This window comes from Callospermophilus lateralis, chromosome 7 (assembly GCF_048772815.1).
Source record: "Callospermophilus lateralis isolate mCalLat2 chromosome 7, mCalLat2.hap1, whole genome shotgun sequence".
Classification (NCBI taxonomy): Eukaryota; Metazoa; Chordata; class Mammalia; order Rodentia; family Sciuridae; genus Callospermophilus; species Callospermophilus lateralis.
Genome location: NC_135311.1, coordinates 29,109,476 through 29,129,062, shown reverse-complemented (window position 1 = coordinate 29,129,062; position 19,587 = coordinate 29,109,476). Strand labels below are relative to the sequence as shown.

Genomic DNA, 19,587 nt, shown 5'->3' with positions numbered 1-19,587 from the left:
TTGTTTGTTTGTTTGTTTTACTTTTAGTTATTAAATCCAAAGTCTCTTTACCACTGAGCTACATTCCCAGCACTTTTTACTTTTTATTTTGTGATAGGGTCTCACTGAGTTGCTTAGGACATTGCTAAATTGATCCTCCTGCTTCAGCCTCCCAAGTCATTGGGATTATAGGTTTGTGCCACTGTGCCCAGCTTTTTCTACCTTTTTAAAAGAGGTTCAGGACTGGGGGTACAGCTCAGTGGTAAAACGCATGTTTAGCATGTGCAAGGCCCTAGGTTTGATCCCCATCACCAAAGGCTTCACCCTCATGACCTAATTACATCCCAGAGGCCCACCACTTTATACCATCTTTTTGGTAATTAGGGTTTCAATATGTGAATTTTGGAGAAACACAAACATGTAGTTCATAACAGAGACAGATCAGGTTTTTTCCAACTTAGTGACTATGTAATACTAGTATTATTACAGTGGGTGGTAAGCCAGCAAGCTGTCTTTCATTCAGTAAATATGTTGTTAAGTGCCTACCATGTGCCAGACATTTTTGCTGACACTATTCTAAGTACTAGAGATATAGCAGTGAGCAAAACACACAAAAATCCATGCCTTTAGTGAAACTTATATTCTAATTGGAGGTGACAGAGATGGGGGAGGACAGACAACAAAATAAGTATGAAATGTATGTGGACATGATATAACAACTAAGGAGAAAAACAGAGCACATAAGGGTCAAGGGCAAAAACTTTAGGAGAAGGGAGGAAAGGGGGACATTTCAGGATACGAGAAATGACATTTGAACACTGACATGAGTGCAGTGAAAGAGAAAGCTACAAGACCATGTGACAGTTTCCCAGGCCAAAAATCAAAAAAAAAAAAAAGAAGGGCTAAAGACCTTGAAGTGATCTTGGTGTTTTCAAAGAACAGGACATTGTGGCTTGTAGACCGAAGACAAGGAGAGAGAGAGAGGAAGTGAAGTTGTCCTAGGACAGAGGAATCAGAGACCATGTAGACAGCTTGTTCAAGGAGTTTTATAGTTATTTAAACAGAGACAGAAAAATGATCCAGTATTCTGGAGAGGGAGGAGATTTTGGTTTGTTTTGTTCATTAAGATAAGAGAAAAACCAACTGAGTGTGGTGGCACGCACCAGAGACTCAGAAGGCTGAAGCTGGAAGATTGCAAGTTTGAGATCAGTCTCAGCAACTTAGCAAGACCCTGTCTCAAAAGAAAACATAAAAAGAGCTTGGGCCAGGCGTAGTGGCACATGCCTGTAATCCCAGCGGCTCAGGAGGCTGAGACAGGAGGAACACAGTGAGAGTTCAAAGCCAGCAAAGTGCTTAACAACTCAGTGAGACCCTATCTCTAAATAAAATACAAAATAGAGCTGGGGATGTGGTTGACTGCCCCTGAGTTCAATCCCTGGTATGCGCCCCCCCTCCCAAAAAAAAAGAGCTGAGGATGTAGTTCAGTGGTAGAGGGACCCTGGGTTCAATCCCTAACATTACCCCCACACAAAGGAAAGATAGGAGAAAATCCAATGTAATTGTATACTGATGAGAATGACTCAGAAAAGAAAGGAAATTTTAGAATGCCAAGGAGCATAAAGAACTGCTAAAATGATGTCAGGAAGCTAGGAGGAGAGCAGTTGGCCTCAGGAACACAGCCAGTTCATCTCAGCATTGTAAGTAAGTAGGCATATACAGAGCACAAGGGCAGGTAGGAGAATGGATGTGGCTGGCAGTAAGAGCTTGTGGAAGTGAAATGCTCTTTTGATTGCTTTTATTTTCTGAGTGAAATAGAAAGCACGGTGATTGGCAGAGAGAAGACAGGAAAGAGGTGTTAGAGGTTTAAAGAAAAGGGTAATATATGAAATAAGGTGTGTTGATAATGTGTGATCAAATAAGTCACATGCATCTGCATATGCTCAGTTGGATATTGTTTTGTCCTGGATAAATCCAGGACAAAAATTCTGCTGATTTGTTGGCCCGGAAAAGGCAATAAGACCAGAGCGTACTCATGTAAAAATGAGGTATATGTTACTTGTAACTAGATTGTGCACCTAACTTACTGCATTTGGCCCTTCAACTATACTCTAGGTTCTTACTCTTCATTCTTCCTGTACAAGTTAAAAGCTACTGAAATAATGCTTCAGTCTTCAATTAAAAAATTCATCTCAGCCATGTGCAGTGGCAAATGCCTGTATCCTAATTAGGCTAAGGCAGGAGGATTGCAAATTTGAGGCCAGCCTCAGCAACTTTGTGAGATCCCATCTCCAAATAAAAAATTAAAAATAGGTCTGGGGATGAAGCTCAGCAGTAGGGCACCCCTAGGTTTAATCCCCAATACCAATAAATTAATTAATTAAATTTCATTTTGAATGCCATTTATTTGTGCCACTGTAAAGCCTTAAAGCAAACAATCTCAACAGGGTTTGAAATGTATAGTGCATTTTATTATAGGTTCACAGAGATGTGCTTGTTCAATTCATGTTTTTGTTAATAAAAGTTTAAGCCAGGCATGGTGGCTCACCCCTGTAATCTCAGCAATTTAGTAAGGCAATAAGCAACTTAGTGAGACTATCTCAAAATAAAAAATAAAAGGGCTTGGGATGTAGCTCAATGGTAAAGCACCCCTGGGTTCAATCCCCAGTACCAAAATAATAATTAATAACAATAATAATAAAAGATTCTACATATACATAGTCATATAAGGCAAGACAGTGTATTCAGGAAATAATGACATAATGGGATTCATTTGTTTTGCCTGTCAGAGATGGGATAGGATAGAGTAACATCAGAAGACTGTAGAGCAACCTTTGATAACTGCAAAAGAAATGAGCACCAAACCTGTTGTGTCAGTCAGCTTTTCCTCACTGTAACCAAAATACCTGTCGGCAATAACTAAGAGGAAGTAAAGTTCACTTTGGCTCATGATTTCAGAGATTTGTTCTATCACTGACCAACTCCATTGACCTAGGTGAGGCAGAATATCATGGCAGAAGAACATGGTAGCGGGGCATGATGACTCACGCCTGCAATCCCAGTGACTGCAGGATCTGAGGCAGGAGGATCACAAGTTCAAAGTCAGCCTCAGCAATTTAGTGAGACCTTAAGGAACTTAGCAAGACCCTGTCTCAAAAAATAAAAAGAACTGAGTGATTAAGTGCCACTGGGTTCAATCCCCAGTACCAAAAAAAAAAAAAAAAAAAAAGAAGAAGAAGAAGAAGATGATGAGGAACGTGGTAGAGGAAAGATGCCCAGCTCACAACAGCCAGAAAGGAGAGAGAGAGAGTGTAGGGAGTGAGAGACAAGACATAATCCTCCCTTCCTCCACCACATCCCACCTGTTTTCACTTACTTCCAGAGTTCACTAGATCATTAGTTCATCAAATGAATTAATCCACTGATGAGGTTACACTTTCCATAATTCCGTCATTTCATCTCTGCCCAATACATGAATGCTTTGGAGGACACCTCATATTCAAACCATAACACCTGGTGGTAATAAAAAAGAGCAACAGGTTTGAACTATATTTCTGGGTATCAGCAGAGAGGGTGAGTGTAAGCCAAAACTATAAGAAAGGGAGGGAAAGTTTCCATAAGGACAATCAACGAGGCAAATGTTGTGAAAGACGGGAGGATAAAAGAGGTTTGTACCAAAGCTCATTTAAATCATCCTACTACTTGCACAGAGTGAGAACTTTAATCTGCAACTATGTGCAGTTACCAGTGGTTAGCTCTTCCATAGAGCAAGAACCAGAATAGAGGGGATTCCGATCAATTTTCTCTATCTATATGCAAATGATTATTGTTGCTGTGATAGTATTTCCCAGTGTGGTGTGTCACTGCTACTTGCAGTGATGTTATTTGTTTGATATGCATTAATTGTACTACAACAGAAATATATTTATTTTAATGTATACTGAAAAAATATTTAGCACATCAAATCTATGATATTGGAGATCTTGCTTAAGACAAGAATAGAATAGGTAATACATTTTTATTAAAAAGCCAACCAATTTAAGGGCACGTATAAAGCAAATAATAGAATAGGAGTTGTTAAAATGGCAAAATTGCACAGGACCAAATTTTGAGAAAACTTGTATAGAGCATGGACTGAATATTTATTTTAAAGAAAATATGACAGAATGTGATAGAAGCCTACTAGATATTCTATTAATATAATTCTCTTTCTTTTCATAGCTGGGCTTTGCAGATCTAAACCTGGCAGAGTTTGCTGGATCAGGAAATACCACTCGTCGCTGTTTACTGGAAGGCTATGATACCAAAAATACAAGGCAGGATAATTCCATTCTTAAAGTAAGCACCCAAGATTGACATGCTGACAAATGAGAGTCTCTACCTTTAAATAAGCAGAGGTATATACTGTCAAAGACAAGAAGTAAATCAGTACTGAAATCATAAGCTGACCACACCACCGAAATACTCACCATGAATGAGGAAAACTATCCAAATCACAGAAGCAGTGAAAAGTAACAAAGTTTACCTTTGTGACCTTAATGTGTTTCTTTGTCATGCTGCAAGATTCAGAGAAGAACACAAACAGACTACTACAACACAAGTGCTCATTGGGAGGAAGGAGCACAATGAATGGATAGATACCTTAAAATGCTTATAGCTCCCAAAAAGTTATTTCCAAAGCAACTGTGATGGATTCATGGCCATCGCGGGGTTTCCTTGTAACTAGGAGAGTGATAGGAAAAACCCACTTCTGAGCATCTGCCCTATTTTTCCAAGTGCTATCAGGAACTACATGTTCTGGTAAACACTTGAGAGACTATACACTTCACAATGTTGAACAAAATACTAAATAAGATCCATTGAAAAGATATTTGGAAAGTATCTTATGCCTAATAAAAGACACAGGATAAACCATTTGCTATATTTTAGTTTCTTGCTTCCACAATGTGGTAAATTACCTAATAAGAAGAAAAGGAAATACTTTTAAATAGAACCTGGATGCTTTTTATTCAGAAGTTAGTGCAGCAAAGAATGATCTTATACCTATAGTTTCCAAACTTTGTTTTTAATAAATATTTGACTCTAAAAATATAAAAATTCCTGAAATTGTTTCTATTTTTATTTTTTTAATATTTATTTTTTAGGTATGGATGGACACAACACAATGCCTTTATTTTTATGTGGTGCTGAGGATCGAACCCTGGTCCCGCCTGTGCGAGGCGAGCGTTCTACCGCTGAGCCACAATCCCAGCCCATGAAATGGTTTTTATTGTCAGTCCATCCCTCACATGAGTTTAGCAGCTTTAAAGAAAGATGAGATGGGTAATTAATATGGAGTAATTAATATAAGATGAGATGGGTAATTAATATGGAGTAATTAATATGGTAAAAGAAGATAAAAAGAAATTAGAAAAGCACCATGCTATAAGCTTTATGTTGGTTGTATAGTTTTATGGTTAACTCTGAAATATCTCTGTGGGATAGGCAGGATTGGATAGATAGGGAAGATTTCCCTTTTTGTAGATAAAGACACTGAGACTCACTTGAGTGTATCACAGAAATAGTCGATGGCAGACCGAGGCCAGAATGCATGGTTTCTAATATCTGGTCAGTGGCCTTTAAATTTATTTTATTCATTTTATTAGTTATATTTCATGAAGTCTGTCTTTGAATTATACTGTTTTCATTGGAGAGTGAAATAACTGTAATTTCAGAGCTTCACATTCCTTAGCATCAGCTCATAGAGTGGTTTCCTTCTGGTTCCCCAGTGATTCCTCTGCACCATTTCTCCCACTGTGTCTTACAAAACACACCTTTTTGAAGATCACACCAGTTATCTGTAACTCTCCCTCTCTTGCTGATGTTTACTGACTACCTAGTCACCTTCTCTTCAAGCTCACAGGTTTTCTCTTTATCCCTTTTCGTGTTGTCATTTTTGAGTGACCTTACAATCTATGCAGGCGAGCTATCTTTGTGAATGTGTTGTGTATGTATAGTCTCTTCTAATTGCTGATCTTAAATGTGCCTAAGACCCTCCTTTCCTTAAACTGCCTATTTCCAGCAACATTTTCTTCCTCCTCTCAATCCTTACTCCCATGATCACTTTCTGGGTTGTTGTTTTGTTTTTTCCCCCCCTGGAGCTGGGGGGAATTGAACCCATGCATGCTTTATGACTATATCCCCAACCCTTTTTAAATTTTATTTTGAAGTAGGGTCTGACTAAATTGCCCACATTGGCCTTGAACTTGGGATCTTCCTGCCTCAGCCTCCCGAGTAGCTAGAATTAGAGGTGTGTGCCTGGCTTTAGGCTTTCTTATCACTAGAAACTTTACCACTTCCAAGTTTTCATTTTGAAGTTTTCCCTCTCTCTTCCCACTGTCTCCTATGCGCCCAGCCCCTTTGGTTTACTTACTTAGCTATCTTCAGCACCACCACTTTCTCACTTTGCCACTTTCTCACTATTATCCGCTCCCACTTCCTTTCCCTTCCATCTTGATCCATTTTAGATTCCATGGTTCATAAGTATCATAATCCTAATACTCCTGGCACCTACGTCTATTGCTTTCCCTTAAGTAATCTCCAACCGTTATTGAATTCAGCTGTCTATCTTCCCCTACTTGCTGGAAAAAACACGTAACCAGGCTAGCGGCCATTACTGAAGTCACGTTCGCAGCCAACCCACAGTCGTCCTCTACTTCCTTTCCCAATTTTTTAAAATGCATAATAAACTTGCTTTATTGAAATATGGTTATCAACAGGAAAAAGTAAACTGAATCATCACAATTATTAGTTATTAATAGCTACTATATTTCAAAATCAGTACAGTGTTCACTAAAAATAAGAATTTCATTACTAAAGGGAAGAACTCAATAATTTCTTTTGTATCCAAACTTAGTTTAACTGTTTTGGTTTATCTTGTCTGTCTTTAAAGGATTTTTAGATCCTTTTCAGTTCATAAGTACGATGATTGGGTGTTCATGCTGTAGTGTGAGATGTGCCCCCTTCTAACCCTTGTTGTGACGTCAGCACATTACCAGTGTGATGTTTAAAAAAAAAAAAGGCTTTTTATGAAATAGTTATTTCCCAGCAGCTTGGGAGACTAAGGCAAGCCACCCTCAGCAACTTAGTGAGACCCTCTCAAAATAAAAAAATAAAAAGGGCTGGGAATGTGGCTCAGTGGCTAAGCAACCCTGGGTTCAATCCCTGGTATTAAAGGGGGGGGGGGAATGTGCTAATTCCTACATATCCACATGAATCTATTCTGAATACCTGTTATTTATGGAGAGGAGAAATGAGTGCCTGAAGTTGATCCCAACTCTAGCACTCACTCCTACTTCCAATAAATTCTGGAGCAGCAATAATCTAATTTGGGGTTTGAAGGTAAATATAGTGAAGCCATCTGAAGTGAGCTCTGAAGTATCCTCATCGTTAACTCCCAAAATTACCAAGCTAACTCCTTTCTTTCCTTTCCTCTAATCAATTAATCCCTCTTCTTTTCAAAAACAGTCTCTAAATTTGTGTTCTTGATTCTGTGTAGTCTACATTCTATTTATAGATTGCCCCCACCACTTCTTTCCTCTTTATTTAGCACCAATGTCTTAGAATTATATTTTCTTCCTTTTTTGTTTATTAGTTCATTATAGATATAAATAATATTAGGGTTCATTTTGGTATAAATATACAAAATGAAGTACAATTTACTCCAATTCACCCCTGAGCACATCCCCTCCTCTCCTCCCTCCTCTTGTTCCCCTTCCTGTACTCTACTTATCTTTTTTCTATTTATTTATCGCTTTTTTAAAAATTAGTGCACTATGGATATACATAAAGGTAAAACTCACTGTGGTATATTCATGTATGTATGTAGGAAATTTTGGTCAGATTCATTCCACCACTCCTCCCTTTTCCCATCCTTCCTCCTTCCCCCTCAATTCCCTTTCTCTATTCCACTGAGCTCTAACCTATTTTCATATCTTTCCCAATTTTATATATTCTTTTTCATACCTTCTTTCTCCTTATACCTTTATATACCACTCTTGCCCTCAGCTCATGCCCTTATCTTATCCTTTATTAAGAAAATAGAAGTCATTACATTCAAATGCCCTCATTTTCCCATCACCGAACTTAAAATTCTACCTGACTCTCCAGACTCACTATCCTTTTCGCCCTCTATTATAGCAAGTGTCAGAAGTTCATCCCTCCTCTCAGCCTCTAGAATCTAAATCTTACCTAATCAAGGGGTTTTCTCCTTGGATTATTCCCTCTCTTAAGCATCTCTTCTAAGGATCCATTCTTATCAATGTATAAAGAAGCAGTTCTTTATCTGTCTCCCTTTGTGTGTGTGGTACTGGGGACAGAACTCAGGGACTGGTGCTTGCTAGGCAAGTACCCTACCACTGAGCTACACCCAGCCCTCCCATATTTTGAAAAGCAGACACAAAACATGCTCCTCATCTCTTCCAGCTACTGCCTTCTCTGTTCTTCCGCACTGTGCGGTTTCTTAAAAGATGTCTGTTTCATCTCCATCTTCTTCCTGAGACATTCAGGATATTCAAGAGTGCTATCTTGATGGAATTGTAAGAAAGAAGAGGTGATAAGGAAGGTTATGTTTGACATTTAAGGAAAAGAGGAATAGTAATGGATGCACTGAGGGAAGAGTTTTCAATGAAATAAGGTTATAAAAGATACATATTAGCCATTAACTGGAAAACATTTAAGAATATATTCATTCCTATTATTCATTAAGACCTTGAATTTGGGTTATGCAGTCTTGGGTTAAGACCTCAGCTCTTCTCTTTGCCAGCTCTCTGATCTTGAAAATACAAATCTCTTTGAGCTTAAAATGAGAATATCACTTTCTCATGGGAGTATTAAAAATTAAATTAAATGCTACATGTAAAACATTTAGCTTCTCCCTGTCCCATGATAAATTCTTAAATAATGACCATTTTAACATCATTTTTATTACCATTATTATTCCCATAAGAATGTGAAATAGTCCTATGGGTGATTCTGAAAAAGTAGTCAGCACCCAGAGAAAAGCATTTCAAGAAAGAAGAAAAGCTCTAAATCCTGACCTAAAGCAGAGGCCAGAAGCTCTCTGAGAAGCCACCAGCAGACTCTTAAGCAGCACAGGAGTCTGGGAGTGAAGACATGAACTAGATGAGCACAGAAGGATTGTTACTAGAGAATCACTTGCTTTTGTTTTCATCTCTTCCAATCTGATTTTTTGTAATTATGATTTTGAATGTTTAAAATTATTTTTAATTTTTTATCTCTATGAAGCAGTAGTTTAATGTTGAGTACAACCAATTTGACTATCATTTTATCTAATGCTTTATAAATAGAAAATAATGGGCTTCATGTTGTGGGGGAAAGAAAGATTCATCATACATAGCTTTGCTCTTGAGAGATATTTTCTAATTATGATATTTCTTGTTCTTACGATATTTCTTGTTTAGGTTTTGATCAGTATGCAGCTGATGTCTGGTGACCCGTGTTTTAAAACGTAAGTTGATGTCCAATAAATGAGTTACTTATCTGATAGTATAACAGATTTGTTTAAATGGTAAGACCCTATCTTACACCCTACGGAAACAGCATTGAACAAAATAGACTAAGTCACTGCCATTTTTGTTTTGTTTTGGTTTCCAGGGATGGAGCCCAAGATTATTTAAATTCTGAGCCACGTCCCCAACCCTTTCTATTTTTTATTTTGAGACAGGATCTTAGTTTCTTAGAGCTTCACTAAGTTGCTGGGTCTGGCCTCCAACTTCCAGTCCTCCTGCCTCAGCCTCCCAAGTCACTGGTTTATAGGCATGTGCCACCACACCTGGCAGTCATTGCCATTTTCGAATTCATATGTTAAGAGGAAAACAAATAACAAAACTTAAGTAAATATATATATAAACATAATGATAACTACTTTGATGAAAAATAAAGCCAGATAGCAGAGAGTGAGACTGCTATTTTATACCAAGTAGTCAGGAACAGACTCCCTAGTCAAGATGATATTTGAGTAGAGACCTGAAGGAGATGGGAGGCAAGTCATGCAGATATTTAAGGAAAGAGCATTTGAGGTAGAGGGAACAAGGCGAAAAGCTGTGAGAGAGAAGTGTTCTTGGCATGTTTAAGTGTCTGCCAGGAGACCAGTACATGTAGATCAGAGTGAATGAAAAGGAGGGTAATAAGAGGTAAAGTCAAATGATAGAATCTTGCAGACCATTATATTAAGAACTCTACTTATACTCTGAGTGAGATAAAAAGCTAATGGAAGCCAGGTTGATGGCACATACCTGTAATTCTGGCAACTCAGGAGATTGAGGCAAGAGGATCACAAGATTAAGACCAGCCTCAGCAACTTAGTGAGGCCCTAAGCAATTTAGTGAGACCCTGTCTCAAAAAATAAAAAAGGGCTGGGGATGAAGTAGCTCAATGGTAAAGCACTCCTGGGTTTAATCCCCAGTACCAAAAAAAAAAAAAAAAATCTAATGGAAGTTAGACAATGGTGGCACGTACCTGTAATCCCAGCTACTTGGAGACTGAGGCAGGAAGATTGTAAATTTAAGATCTTTTTGGACAGCTAGGCCTTTTCTCAACATTAAAAATGAAAGTGTTAGGGATATATTTCAGTGACAGAGTGGTTGTCCAGCACACACAAGACTATGGGTTTTATCCTCAGTACTAGGAGGAAAAAAAAAAAAAAGAGGTAATAGAAGTTTCAAGCAAGGAGTACAACTATCTGACTTAGGACTACTAGGTGGAGAACAGACAATTTGAGGGAGCACTGGAGCGTACCGAAACAGGTAGATAATTAGACTGAATCAATAGTCCAAAGTTTGGGGTCTGAGTAGCAGTAAGAATGTTTTCACTTACTGAAAAACCACAAGAGGAACAACTGGGAGCTTGGGCGTTAGACATGTTAAGTTTGAGAACCCTGTTTAATCCCCAGCAGGACGAGTTAAATAGGCAGGTGGCTATATCAACGACAGGCTGCAGGCATAAACTGGAAATCATTATATCATCAGCATACAGATAGTAATTAAAGCCACGAGGCTTAGTAAAATGATCTAAGTGGACTGAGTATAAATACAGATAAGGAAAGGGCCATAGTTATAGTGTGAGACACTCACTCCAGCATGTAGAGGTTGGGGAGATGGGAAGAACCAGTAAAGAAACAAGCAGTGAGCCACGAGAAGGGAAGCAAAGGAGAGCACTTCCTGAAAACCCAGTGAAGAAAGTGGCTAGAAAGGAGGCGCAGCCGGCTGGGGGGTATACTGCAGCAGTAGGTCTCAGAATCTGAGGACTGATTTGGCATCTAGAGACGTGGATGACTTTAACAAGAATTTTGGTAGAATGCTCTTAGACTAAAGCCTTTTCAGAATGGGTTCAAGAGAGTTTGTGAGAAAATTGCAAACAGCGAATATAAATAATACTTCTGGGGAATTTTGCTGGGAAAAAAAGGAATAAAAAGATGGGGTCATAAGTAAAGAGAAGATATGGGGTGGGACTGGGTTTATTTATTTTTAAAAATGGGAGCTTGAACAGCCAATGGGATTGGCCCAATAAAGAGGGAGAAACCCAGTGATGGGAAAGAGAAAAGGGTCAATGTCCTTGGACTATCAAAATGAGGGCAAGGAACATGGCTGTTGATGCAGATATGTGGAAGCATATGGAATCTCCTGTCTAACTGCTTCTGGTTTCTTAGTAAAATAGGAAACAGAATGATCATTACAGCAAGGACAGGGTGGGGGTGTGCAGAAAAAGGAAAATGATTGTTAAAGTCTTAGATTGTGAGGTGAACTGGGGAAATGCAGTAGGATTGCCTGTCAGCAAGCTTGAAGACACTTATTAAGTATAAATGAAAATTGATTAGATAATATTTAAACATCTAAGGAAAACATACTTAGGAAGTAAATATTTATTTCCCTCTATATCAACTTTGTGTTTTTAATGGCTCCTACTATAACTTGGGAAGTATTGTCTGTATAGTTCTCTAGTTTCACACTGTTTTGTAAAGATGAAAAAATATATTTTAATACGAATCTATTCTCGATTATACCTATAGAGCCAGGTGCAGTGACATACACCTGTAAGCCCAGCTACTTGGCTACTGAGGCAGGAGGATCTCAAGTGCATGGCCAGCTTCAGCAGTCTAGCAAGACTTTGTCTCAAAAAATTTAAAAAGGGTTGGGGATATAGCACAGTGGTAAAGTAAGCCTGGGTTAAAAAAAAAAAAAACTATACATTTTGCTATAACTTCTATTCTATTTTCTCACAAGCCATAAGTTCCTGGTTCATTATTTACTGTTCTCTTAGGATTAAACAGTTTTTGCTATACTATTTTTATTCTCTCAGAAAAACAATTTGTTTTTCTAGTGGAATCAGTTTAGGGATAAATAAGAAAATGAGCAGCAAAACCTAATAAAAGAAAATGAATTCATTATTCCTTCCTGTGAACCTTTTATGAACTTTTCTGGCCCTTTCTTTGCATTTTACTTCTCTACTTAGGAAACTCCCATATCAAAGAGCTCAAACATAGATGCTCTGATGTTCTGTACAAAGATAATTATCTCTACAAAGATAATTCTGACAATATAGAGTTTATAAAAACTTTGGTAATAAGCATGAGAATAAGCAGGGGGTTGGGGAGTAAAGTTTAGTGGTAGAGCACTTTTCTATAATGCACAAGGCCCTGGGAACAATCCCCAGCACCAAACAGGAAAAAAAAAAAAAAATCTGTTGAGTACTCTCCCTTGCATATTCCCAGAATCTCTTTGGGAGCATCAAGAAGCCAGTTTTTAAAGCATTGCTATAAATGGCTTTGGTGCATGCCTCTAGTCCCAGCGACTTGAGGGGCTGAGGTAGGGGATCACAAGTTTGAGACCAGCTTCGGCAGCTTAGTGAAATCCTGTCTCAAAATAAAAAATAAAAAGGGCTGGGGATATGGCTCAGTGATTAAGTGCCCCCTTGTTCAATCTCTGCTATCAAAAGTAGATAAATAAATAAATAAACTGAGGATGTAGTTCAGTGATAAAGCACACCTGGGTTCAATTCTTTTAGTAGGAGGAAAATTTGGTGTATATGCCCTAGCTATCCCACTACTGGGTATATATCCAAAGGAAATGAAATCATACATCAAAGCTACCTACACACCTATGTTTATTACAGAACTATTCACAATAGATGAGACAGGGAATCAGTTGAGGTGTTCAACAGCAGGTGAATGGTTTAAAAAAATGTAGTACATATCCACAATGAAACATTATTCAGCCATTAAAAAAGAATGAAATCCTGTTACTTGTGGCATCATGGATGGAACATGGAGAATGTTATAGAATAAGCCAGGTACCCATATCTCACTCATGTTGAAGCTTAAAAAGTACATTCATAGAAGTAGAGAGTAGAAGAGTGGTCACCTGAGGCCAAGAAGAGTAAGTGGAAAGGGTGATAGAGGAAGGTCAGATTAATGGGCGCCAAAATACAGTTAGGATGAATGAATACCAGTGTTCTGCAGCACATTAGGGTGAATATAGTTTACAACAATTTATTACATCTTGTATAAAGAGCTAGAAGAAAGGAGTTCTGAAGTTCATAAGACAAAGAAATGATAAATGTTTAAGGAGGTAGAAATGATAATTACCCTGATTTGCTCATTACACATTGTATAAATGTAACAAATTGCTGCACTGTACCCCTTAAATATGTACAATTTTTTAAAAGTGTTAATATAATCCAAATTGTCACCTAAAAGGTGAAGAAATTAAGACACAGAGGAATTGGGGGACAACCACATATCTTTGTGTAAAGCAAACATGTAACTAACTGCTGGAGTGATGCATTCAACTCTTCTCACTGCTCTTGTCTAAAGTTTTTAATGATGTCAAAATTTTAGAATATACTAGAGAAACTAATAAGAGTACAGCAGGGCTGGAGGGATAGCCCAGTGGTGAAGCACTTGCATAGCCTATGTGAGGTTCTGGGGTTGTTCTCTAGCACCACCAAAAAAAAAAAGTCAAGCTTGGCATCATCAAATTTAAATTCTAGTTTTAATATTTTATGAACAGAATATCTGTGACATAGATTGTATGATTTTTCTGAAACCCATATTGTATACCATAAAACCAGTATTATGAAGAAGATAGCTGGTCAGCTAACCTAACCACCTACCTCTAATCTCGAACAACTTAGCAAATATCCACCAACTCTTATAAAAGGGGGAACTGACTCTGAAAAGTGCTGATGAAGAAATAGTATATTTTGAGTGAGAAATTGCATACTATACTAGAATAATCTGGTGATAAAGAACATTAGGAATGATGAAACTCTTGAATGGTACGATTCTAAAGCATTTGTATTCTAGAAGAAAGGGGCTTACCATTTGTCATAATGATTTCACAAATGTTACAGTCTCTCAATTTAATTTTTGAAACAGCTCTGTGATTTAAGTATCATGCATATTTTTGAGGGAGGGCTTTGGGACTGAGGTTTAAGTAACTAATTTGTCCAGAGTCTAAGGAACCACTCATTGATTGTGTTGATTATCTACCCTGTGCTGACAGATGGGTCCCTGCTATGACTGAATTCACTGCTGATTTAGGAGACCTACACATGGCATATGATGTAATTGGGATCCTAATCACTGTTCCTTGAAAGCCTGGGAAATCTTCACTGAGGGAGTAACACTGAGCTGAGTTTGGAAGGATGAATAGGAACTCATTAAGCACAGGAGGTGGGTAGAGACATTTCAAGAGGAGAAGGCAGTTTGCTTAGCATCATTATAGCACATGGCATATTTATGGAATGTCTCATGGATAGTATTGTCATTATAGGAGGTCATCCCCTACACTACTATCTCCTCTCCATATTCTTTATTTGGAGCAGAGGAAGGTACTAGGGACAGAACCCAGGGCCTTGCATATGCTAGGCAAACACTACCACTGAGCCATACCTTTGGCCCTGGGTATTTTTTTGTTTTCATTTTTAGAACTGGAATTGTACCTAGGAATGTGTTATCACTGAAATACATCCCCAGCCCTTTTTATTTTTTTGAGACAGGATCTTGCTAAATTACTGTGCTCAAACTTGCAATCCTCCTACCTCAGCCTCCAAAATCACTGAGATTATAAGCATGCACTACCACACTCAGCAAGATTTTAGATTCCTAATTTGCTGTACTATCAATCCCCAGGGTCAGTGAATCTTCTCCATAATGCTTAATTGTCCCAATTGTTGAGTAGTTAGCACAGATGACTGACATTGTTAAGAGTTAGCGTTCCTCAGGTTTTCTGAGGCTGCAGAACAAGGGGTGCCGAGTTGAGGTATTGCTCAAAGTGCTGGACTGTGGAATTGAACTGGATGGGCAAGAGTGGAGCCAGAGGAGACTGATAGGGACGAAGCCAAATTTGGGGAGTTCTGAAGGGTTGGAAACAGGTCCAAGAGCTAGAGAGATAGAGACACTATAAACAGGTCACCTGTGAAAGGGAAAATGAAGCAACTGGAATTAAAAAGATAAGAATTTCTACTGTCATATATAACTAAAAAGAACAACAACAAAAAGATAAAAATTTGGTCACACAGAAATGAGTCAGCCATTGATGATTAATGACTGTGAGTAAAGACTCCATTTTTTTATGCATCTTCTACATATTAGTTTTTCCCATGAAAAATTGAATATAGAGTGGGTTTTTTTTTTCGTCAAGCTCTTGTACATAACTTAAAAATGTACATAACTTAAAAAAATTGTTAATTAAAGAGGTAGGTCTGGGCAGAACTGAAAAGGGTTCTTATATGCCATTCTAAGGATCTTGACCTTTATCCCAAAGGAGCCATTGAAAAGTTTAAAATCAGAAAGTAACATGTTCAAAGGCACATTTCAGAAATCGTGGAGTGGAGATCTGAACCCAGTTAGGAGACTCTCAAAGTCACCCAGGAAAAGGCACAATGGTGGAGAAGAAATTATAACTAGGAAAACTATTGGAATCTGGGGTTTAGAGGTTGGTTGGGTATAGAAATATAGTAGGAAGGAGACAAAGGCAATATCCAGGACTCTAGTTTTGGTGACTTTGTGGAATCTGATGGAATTCACAGAGATAGAGAATATAAGAAGAAAACAGCTTTGGGCAAAGAAGAGTTTAGTTGGGCATATATTGAGTTTGATGCAGTTCTTGGACCAGTCCTGGTCAACATCCCAATAGAGCATGTAAGTCTATAATTTAGGAAATCCTCAGCTGAAAACAGTCTGTAAGTTAAATGGATTAGATGGCAATCACCCTGTTATGATGGCACATGCCTGTAATCCCAGTGACTCCCGAGGCTGAGGCAGGAGGAAAGTTTGAGGCGAGCCTTAGCAACCTAGGGAGATCCTGTCTCAAAATTTAAAAAAGGGCTGGGGATATGGCTCAATGATAAATACCCCTGGGTTTAATCCCCAGTACTAAAAAAAAAAGATTTAAAATAAAAATAAAAGATTTGATGGCAATCTTCACTTTTATTTTGTATTAATAGGTATTAATCATACAGATTAATAAGGTTCAGTACAATATATCAATATATGCATAAGCATGCACTGAACAAATCCAGCCTCACTTTATGATGGCAGTCTTTATCCCCCAAACCTAAATAGCCTGAGAATTCCATTGAGATAATATAATAAGAATTTAAATATTACCATAAAGTGGGCCAGCTTCACAATCCCTTCAGTCAGCTTCCAGTTTTATCTCAGATCACGATGGGATAATTTCTAGGAAGTTGTTGTTTTCCTCTGGAATATCAGCTTCAAAAGGTTAGAGATGTTTTAAAATGAAAATCCCTATTAAAAAGAAAACTGTTAGAACTCAAACCTGTCCCTCCTTGTTTCACAAGTTCTACATGGAATAGGAGGAGCCCTGAATTAGCTGAGGAAAATAGCTGAGGTCCATCACCTCCCAGAGAATCCAGCCCCAAAAGCAAAATAAACTATCAGGGCTCTCTACTGACTCTCCTGGATCAGGTGAACTATTTACAGAGAGAAAGGTAGAAGAAAAAAAGGATGGACACTACTTAGGAGGTTAGTGGGCAGAAGGCATGATGTCATCTCCTAGCCTCAGATGCAGAGGGGCTTGGTGCCTTCTTCATCGGCTCAGAGGTGCCTCCCACCTGCATTGTCAATACTGGGTGCACACTGCTGTGGGAATCCTCCCTTTTCAGGACTTTATGCAGACAGTGCCCTTTCTACTCTCATTTATTTTGTTGTATAAAAAAACCTTTTTCCCCATGAATTTCATTCAAGCTTTTAAGAGATGCTTATACATTATTTTTTGATTTTTATTTCTTCCACCCTCAAAAGGCTAACATTCCAAGTCAGCTTCATAAGGCTGTGTACTGACTACACAGGTATTCCTTAACTGTTTTCAGACTTTCAGGCTCTGATGCTTAGAAATGTTTATTTACAGACCTCCCTCTACATCGATGTCAATACCAATTGCTGGTGAATCTGAGTCTCTGGAAGAAGACAGGAAAGGTGGAGAGACTCTCAAAGTCCATCTTGGAATAGCAGGTATGTATGTGTAGTTTACTGATTTTTTTAATTTGTGAGAAATAGTATTACTTGATCTCCTAAAAAATTCCCAAAATTCTTCCAGATTTAAATTTTTACTTTTAAGAATCAGCAGAGTTTTAAATGTGCAATTCTTGGTAAGCCAGTGCTTTATTTTATCTAAAGTGATGTGCTTTGACAGACTGAAAAGCTAAATATTGAGTTGACACCCACCCCCCATCATGTGCCTCTCCTCCCAACAGATGCAACAGGAGACTACAGATTTTTCTCATTCCACATGTCCAGCAACTTCTGCCAGTCACCTCTCAGGTGTTGCTTCTCTTCCAGAAATCACTTTCCCTTACCAGTGGTTCCCAGCCCTTGGTGTAGGTCAAAATCACCTGGAGAACTTGTTAACACAGATTGCTGACACCAGCAGCTATGCTTTTTGACTCAATAAATCTGGGTTGTATTTTGTATTAAAAGCAAATTCCCAGGTAATGCCTATGCTACTGGTCCCTGGTCCACACTTTGAAATCTTCTCCAGGCAAACTTTCAGTAAGTCAGAATCTGTTCTATGAGTTAAAAACAGGGTGGCAAGATGTGAAGTTGGCTAGAGGGGGACTTGGAAACCTCTTTCTATCATCCAAGTTATGTGACCCAGATCTATTTATTGTTTTAACAAACAGAGGGTTGGAAATGTAGATTAGTTAGTAGAGTTGCCTAGCATGCTCAAGGGAGGCCCTGGGTTGCATCCCCAGCACTGCAAAAAAAGGGGGGGGGGGATACACAAAGAAAGAGAGAGAGAGAGGAAGGAAGGATGGAAGGAAGGAAGGAAGGAAGGAAGGTGAAGTTACATTGAGAAAATAAACTTTAAAAACCCATTAGCCCTACATCCTTCTGTGTCTACTGCTGTGCTGTAAACTCAGGCAGGTTCGTGCTTGTCATTTTAGAGATAGATGTCTGTGTATATTTGGAGAAAGAGAGAAATCATCAAGATATACATATGTATATAGATACACACACACACACACACACACACACACACACACACACACAAAAATAAATTACATATATCACTCTTTGATAACCAAAAACTTCCAGAAAGAATAGACTTGTAATTAATTTCTTTCTTTTTCTTTCTTTTTTTTTTTTTTTTTTGTGCAATACTGGGTATTAAACCAAGAAGTGGTTTACCACTGAGCTACATCCTCAGCCCTTTTTATTTTTTGAGACGGGGTCTCACCAAGTTGCCCAGACTGGCCTCAAGTTTGCCATCCTCCTGCCTCAGCCTCCGAAGTATCTGGGATTGCAGATGTGTGCAACCATGCCCCATCTTCCCATTTATTATTTTTATATATTTATTTATTTGGGGAGGGGGTACTGGGAATTGAACTCTGGGCTTTCAACCACTGATTCATATCCCAGCCCAATTTTGTATTTTATTTAGAGACAAGGTCTTACTGAGTTGTTTAGCACCTCACTTTTGCTAAGGCTGACTTTGAACTCAAGATCCTCCTGCCTCAGTCTCCAAAGCCGCTGGGATGAGAGGTGTGCACCACTATGCCCAGCCCGTTTATTCTTAAACACATTTGCAATCTGATTCTTATCTTTTTTTCCTTTTTTGATGATGTCTCCATATATGATTGTCAAATTCTATTGTTTTTGTTGTTCTCCTCTGACTTGGCCACTTATTCTTTCTTGAAACTTTCTCTTCCTTTGGCTCCTACCTCTCTGACCTTTCCTTTTAGAACTTCTAAAGCCTTCTTTATCCTTTTCTGTGTTCCTCTTAAATATTGATGTTCTGTTGGGTTTGGTCTCCCCTACTTAACTTTCCTGTGCAGTGTCATGAATAGTCTTGGATTTAGCTATCACACAAATATAAATATGATCATATAGGTGTGAGTTAAATATTTTTGTTTCACAAACTTATGTTACTGGACTTTCTCCCTGAATTCCCTCCTGAACTTTCCAAATGGGTTTTGGAAAAGTTCACTTCATGCCACCTATTACATTGAAATCTATCTGTTTATCTTTCACTCCATCCAAACTTTAGGTATTTTTTATGATCTGACCTTGTCTTTGTATCCCAGCAT

The 19,587-nt window shown here is 38.3% G+C and overlaps 1 protein-coding gene and 1 non-coding gene across 3 annotated transcripts in view; both read left to right on the top strand.

Annotated features, from left to right (window-relative positions):
* Eeig2 (EEIG family member 2) overlaps window positions 1-19,587 on the top strand; it is an 80,873-nt gene that overhangs the window by 45,349 nt on the left and 15,937 nt on the right. The window contains exons 4-6 of one of the 2 annotated variants that reach the window (XM_076863158.1): window positions 4,198-4,314; window positions 9,438-9,484; window positions 17,409-17,512. In XM_076863158.1, the coding sequence (XP_076719273.1) occupies window positions 4,198-4,314; window positions 9,438-9,484; window positions 17,409-17,512 (268 nt within the window). The remainder of the gene's footprint in view (window positions 1-4,197; window positions 4,315-9,437; window positions 9,485-17,408; window positions 17,513-19,587) is intronic. The other variant, XM_076863160.1, reaches the window with a different exon arrangement.
* Window positions 6,917-7,020, top strand: LOC143405371 (small nucleolar RNA U13). The gene has a single exon (XR_013092073.1). It is a non-coding gene; the product is annotated as a small nucleolar RNA U13 (small nucleolar RNA).